Genomic DNA, 6,433 nt, shown 5'->3' on the forward strand with positions numbered 1-6,433 from the left:
CATGCCAATGAATATGAGTAACAAAAACTTGAATAGTATTTGATGCACTACAACATAAACAAGATTAATTTTACTTAGTTCATCACCTCCATAGACAGCTACATCCATGACCTAGTCTTAACTACTACCACTACATCTTCTCCTACGTCCATGACCTAGTCCTAACGACTACCACTACATCTTCTCCTACGTCCATGACCTAGTCCTAACGACTACCACTACATCTTCTCCTTCTCTGATACTTTTGAATGTACAACTTGTGTCTTATAAAGAAATACAATCAAATACAAAGATAAAAATAAAATCAAAAGAAATCAAAACAAACACGTTTACACGAGTGAACTTTGATTTGGATGTTTTTTATTGTTTTGAATTGTCTTTTGTTGGTCGAAAATATAGTAACACTTCATTAAAAGTTGTTTTAGGCATATTTCCACATAACAGTCAATTGCCAAAAGCCATCAATCAATTGCTATCTGAGATTTCGACTATTGCCTTGAGCCAACGACTCTGTTTAATTGTGCATCAATCAATTGACGCAAGTCATCAATCATTTGTTATGATGATAAGTCGATTGCTATCCAATAGCAATCAATTAGTAGCCCTATGTTTGCCTTTTGTTGAAGCTAAACTAGATTGTACAATTGATTACGAATATTACTATATACTACTACAATGTCATCAATCGATTGTTATTATCTATCAGTCGATTAATGCAGCTAACAATTGATTGATGAACCCTATCAATTGATTGATCAGGCAACATGCCCCTTTTTATTTTCTCAAACCTCGAATTTGGGGTTTATGATTTAATAGTCGATTGCTACTTCGTAGTGCCATCAATTGCTATCTTTATTTTAGTCTTTCCAAGACTAAAATCTTGTCTTGCCTAATGTCTAATCGACCTCAACCTACTACGGTTTTCTTTGCTCACCATCCTATTAACCTTAATCCACCGAGACTTTTTGGTGCCCAACAACCAATCAACCTTAAAATGTCGGAACTTCGTTATTACAAAACATCCGATCTTCCTTTACTTGTTTGAACTTTTTTTCTCATATCTAATATCTGATCAACTATGACCTATTAAGATTTCTCCTATTGTCGAATGTTCGGTCTATTAATCCACTTGGACTTCACTTCTCAGATAAAATGTATGATCCTCCATAATCTACTTGGACTTAACTTCTAATGTCAAATGTATAGTCCTCTATGACCCACTTAGACTTCCCTTCGCATGTCAAGTGTTTGGTTAACTGCGATTCACTTAGATTTCTTATCTCTTGTCAACTCCTTATTGAAATTTCGATTACCAAATGTTTGGTCAACTGCGATCGACTTGAACTTTTATCTTTCCAACTCCCAGTTGGACTTCCTTTCGTCAAATATTTGATTAAGCATGAGCTACTTGATATCTCACTCAACCAATTACATATGACTCACCATATTACCCAAACATTGAACCCTAAATTATAAACCATATTGCTCAAACATCGAAATGCAATTCGAATTTGGTTAACTACAATAAGATGGTAAAAGAAGATAGAAAATAAATACCTCCTTGCAAAGAGGACGAACATTGAAGTTTGCAGTAGCAAAAGAGGATAAATCTGTGAAAAGATCTACTTCGGACACTTGAGCCTGTTTGATATATATACTAAACCATTTAACCCGAGTAGATCAAGCAGTTGAACACATCGAGTGGCCTGCCTAGATTGCTTTTAAAACACTAGCTTAAGGGGGCTGCTAAGTATGAGATGTCGTCACCTAACAAAGCTGCCTCGGCTACTTTTGACTTTTGAGAACAACCATAACATCTTTATGATCACTTCACAATTCAACTTACTAGAGGTGGAAATAGGTCTTCAGGAGCAAAGCCTTTTACCTATCGCTACCTAAATTAAAGGAAGTAAGGTCCACTTTTGACCCCAAAAAATAGTTTGCATTTCTTTCAACAATTATTTCTGAATATAATTTATCAATTTATTGTTGATAAATGGACAAACTTTTTGACTTGAGCATATATGGATACATACACACAAAAATGTTAATTTTTGTAGAGCAATTAAATAACTGATAATTGCTATCAAATTTTATCTTCTGCTCAAGTTGGTTATGTAATCTTCTTCATCATTGTGTAATCAGGTGACATTTAAAACCCGGATTTATCACTGCAGGATTGTTGATACTGCCGGCAATCTAAATCTAGACATCCTAAAGAATGGATGGAGTTCAGCTTTAACAATTTACAGGTTTTAATTGCCATCAAATCAATCATCACTAATCATGATCCCTATTCTGCCCTATCCCCACAGGATGTCTACTTGATTGAAGGATAACAAACTTACTACAATGGAGTAAAAGATCAATTCTAGACAAACACATAAGGGAAAAAACTCACTGAGCCAAGAGAGTCTTTCTTTACCCTACCATTGAGACGGGAGCGACTAACTTACTCTACGGGAAGAGTGGCCCGGCCCGATTGGATTGGACATAAAAAAGAATTGTTAGGCTTAGACAAAGATCAGAATGGTAGCGCAAGACACAAAGAAAGAAATGGGTAGCAATAGTTGGGGACAAAACCCATGATAAGTAGATCCGATCAGTGAGTGTGGCTGCCCTTGTCCATCCGGAGTTAGATCCCTCCTATGAGTCACCATCCCCAGTACAGGGTCTCTCCGCCTAGTCCGACTCCCTTCTACGAGCAGGTATCCAAGGCCTCGGCTTTGCTAGTCAACCCCCTAACCACTTGACGATCGACTATAAACTGAGCCTGTGATTTATCTCTCTTCACATAATCTAGGAACAGACAAAGACATTTGGGATGATCGTAATCATCTTTGCTACAACTAATCCTGATCCCTGTATGTGTATATCTTTTTCTCCACTTAAATTAGACCTGGAATCATATTTGTTTATCCTCTTAAACGCTGTTTTTACCCTATATCCTGATTGCAGATACTGGCCACAACTTGAGCATCATTTGTTTGAAAAATAATATACTTGAGATATTGAACAATGATCTTTGTGCCTTCAATAGTGTTCATCCTTGTAAGGATGCTTCACCAGAAAAAATTTAAACCAAATAAAATTGATGCTTCACCAGCTAATCCCTGTAAGTGTGCATCCTCACATATATCACCTAAATGTGCTCGATTGGTGAGCTATTTTCTTTCAGATCTTTTGGGGCAACAAAGAAAGATGTGTCCTTGTGTAAGCAGGTGATAGACTCTTTCCTCATGGTAAGAATATCATTTCCATAAAGCTCAATGAAGGAAATTGCAATGTGAATTCTCTATGCTCCTTCAGCTTTCAAAGATATTAAAGCTTGAAGTTAAGATTAATTATAACCTCAGCAGATGGGCAGTGTAGCCTAGCATACATCTGACTCTGATCATGCTTAAATATCTTCTCATTTAGAGTTCACCTGACAATTCCTAAAACAAATCATCGACAACTTAATCAGGTTGCAAAACGGAACGCCAAAAACTACAATAAAGATTGGTTCAATATCATTGCTTGTAAGTAATAAAATAACATACTCAAATAAATTTGCAGTTTGGATTATTCCCCTTCACTTCAGCAAGTTCGGGGAGTTTATCTTTGTAAGGGAGAACAAAGCTCTGCAAGAATTTTGGATCCGGCGATGAGAAAAAGTTGTGTAGCTTGATGTTTGAAGTCCATAACCCTTCAGATTTCAATATCTTCATCAATTGAAACCGAGGAATTAACCTCTTTTCCAAACTAAATGCCAAAACGATTGGGTGGTTAGCAATCTCAGAAGGTTTAATTTCAACATCCTTGATAAAAAATTCCATCTTCCTCTGCAATACTTCTGTGGAATGCCATAAAAAGGCTGGACGTTTCTTGAATGCAGCAGTGAAATCCGAGTTTGACCAACCAAAGCTGTGCAAGAGCTTGACTTGGACCTCAAATTTTTCCCTGCTGACCCCGTGCAGCACATCAAGGATCCAAAGGAACATTTTGGATTCACGGGGAATTCCAATCCCCTCAGCTCTATCTACCAAAGCCCGGAGGGATTCAGGATTCTGCACGATGAAGCCGGGGTGCCTTTTAATGACACGAGAAACCCGGTCTTCAGGAATACCACATTCATCCCGTAAGAAGTTCAAGTTAGGGCGTACCACATTCTCAATGCTGGTACTCATAAACCTATTATAGCTCTGGAGATTCCTGAGGAGGATCTCCCTCGATCCAAATAAACTTTCCCAAACCTTCAATCTGGGGAGAAGCGCGTTCTGGGCGTCGAGATAAAGAAGGATGGGATGCCGCAAAACCGCATTGGCGATGTCGGACTCAGATAAGCCCATGTCGCGCAAAATTTTAAACTTTGGAGCGAGACTGTTCTCCACATCCCTGCAGAGAAATCCTGGCTTCCAAGATATTATCTTTCTGAGATTAGCTCCATCAATGCCCTGAGATCTGAGAAATCCAAGAACGGCGTCGGCCTTCTCGGCGGACCGAAAACGGGGGAACGACTTGGAGACCTTGGAAGCATCGTCGGCGGAGAAGCCGCATGCATTCATGAGGTACTCGACCAGGAAGTTGGGATCGGGAGAAGCGGTGGCGACTGAGGAGGTGGCGGAAGCGCCGGTGGAGAAGAAGAGGCGACGGAATTGGATCGATGGAAGGAGCGCATGGCCGCGGACTAGGGAGTGAATATGAAGCATCGCGACGGCCGACCAGGTAAGCTCGTCACGAATACACCGCGATGACCAAATTGCAAAACCCTAAATTGAAAAGCCTTTCACTTCAGTTTTCAGGGCTAATTTGACAATTTGCCCCTGTTTCACATTTTCTTAAAGCTGCCCACAGGCTCCCCGGATCTATGGTATAATGAAAGGACATCTAATTATCATTTAGATATTCATTAGAACAGGTAACTAAGAGATACTTGACTCCTAAATCGTTTTAATTTATCCTATTATAAGTGAAAAATTTTCATAGGATTAAATCGATTGCTCCATGCTTGACAATATCTGACCTCATTAATCTTTGTCTTTTAAAGTTACCTATAAATTTCACTTTTGCCTTACATGAAAAAAAAATAAAAAACTAGCATATATATATATATTAACCTGCTGCTTTAAATATTTAAGGTTCCATTTATTTTACATGAAGTGTTATACTGATATAAAATAGTTTGCAAGACTACTAATATGTTTTTTTAATAAAATGTACCTTTTTTTTCAAACCTCATAGCACATTATACGTTTTTCCCAAATCAAGTAGGTGTTTTAGGATTGTTCATTTCTCATTTTACCCTTTCCAAAAATTACTAGTATTTCTCACATGCGTATGAAGAAAAGATCATTTCCAACTGCGCTCACATGCTCTTGGAGAAGGTGACCTTCGTCCAAACCAAAGTAGATGGTCGATGAACCGTGCAACTTCTTGTTAGAGAAAATAGAGAATAAAACATAGGTTAAAATCATCACTCCGATGGAGTTTCATAACGAACTTTTTAGCTTATTGTACGTGGAAAAGTCGATCGGAGAAAACCTAACAAATGTAACTTTGGGGCAACTTCTTCTCTAGTGAATAATGCAGTTTATGTCTCCGACGGTCTTCATAAAATAGCTGCTCCCGACCACACGTCTCACTCCTGATCACGAACTTGAAAGTGACGAAACTTAGCTCCAGGCAATGTCTTCTATGTGATTGTATTAGGATAGTGTTCAAGTGAGGTGTTAGCCGCAGGGTGTAAGCAATTGTAATGATTGTCAACCAACATTCCATATAATATGTAAACTGCGTAGGTAACGTTAATATTTCAAATTGCATTATAGTCGAGGACATCTTCGTTATATTCATCTAATAATTTTTTTTATCATTATTAAAAAATAAGTTATAATATTAGTGATAGTTGAAATTGTAGTGTTTATGAAATTTTATTATGATAAACCTTGTGAACAATATGTAAATTTTCTTTTACTAATTTACAAATCAATTAATATAATGTATAGATTAACATTATATGGAGCCTTGCCAATGTGATTTAGTAAAATATTGATTATCATGTATTGTTAGTGCTATGCATCTAGCCTTTTGATTTTTTTTTATTAAAAGTTTAATTCATAATATCCTGAATTAATCAATAAATAGTGTGGTTATGAGTTTAAAGTTGCTTGTTTGTGAAATGTTAAATTATAATTTTAGAAAAAATATGATGATGTATTGAGTTCCTTCACTAGTGTGCTATAAAAATATTTACATATTTAATAGAAGTGATTGTTATTTACGATTTCATCAATACATAGATTCATTTTGATGAAATGCACTCACGTAAGATGGAATTGATTGATGCAAAAAAAAAAACAAGACCAACTCGGTGATGGTAGTATACCAAAAATAAATACTAGTAGTAAGATGTCATCTTTCACATCTGTTAGTATTGTGGTAAGCACTGAAG

The 6,433-nt window shown here is 36.9% G+C and overlaps 1 protein-coding gene across 2 annotated transcripts; it reads right to left on the reverse strand.

Moving 5' to 3' along the window:
• Positions 1-2,969: 2,969 nt before the first annotated feature.
• Positions 2,970-4,767, reverse strand: LOC122013407 (transcription termination factor MTERF15, mitochondrial-like). Of its 2 annotated transcripts, none has more exons than XM_042569682.1 (2): positions 3,543-4,767; positions 2,970-3,427 (listed from the first exon to the last, which is right to left on the reverse strand). In XM_042569682.1, the coding sequence occupies exon 1, from the start codon at positions 4,689-4,691 to the stop codon at positions 3,543-3,545; it is 1,149 nt and encodes a 382-aa protein (XP_042425616.1). In that variant the 5' UTR covers positions 4,692-4,767; the 3' UTR covers positions 2,970-3,427. The 2 variants fall into 2 exon arrangements, with proteins under 2 accessions (XP_042425616.1, XP_042425614.1); XM_042569680.1 differs by having other exon boundaries at positions 2,972-3,437; positions 3,543-4,766.
• Between the last annotated feature and the right edge of the window lie 1,666 nt (positions 4,768-6,433).

This window comes from Zingiber officinale, chromosome 8B (assembly GCF_018446385.1).
Source record: "Zingiber officinale cultivar Zhangliang chromosome 8B, Zo_v1.1, whole genome shotgun sequence".
Classification (NCBI taxonomy): Eukaryota; Viridiplantae; Streptophyta; class Magnoliopsida; order Zingiberales; family Zingiberaceae; genus Zingiber; species Zingiber officinale.

Coding starts and splice junctions, on each gene's coding strand:
- LOC122013407 (XM_042569682.1), bottom strand. CDS start 4,691: ATGCTTCATATTCACTCCCTAGTCCGCGGCCATGCGCTCCTTCCATCG.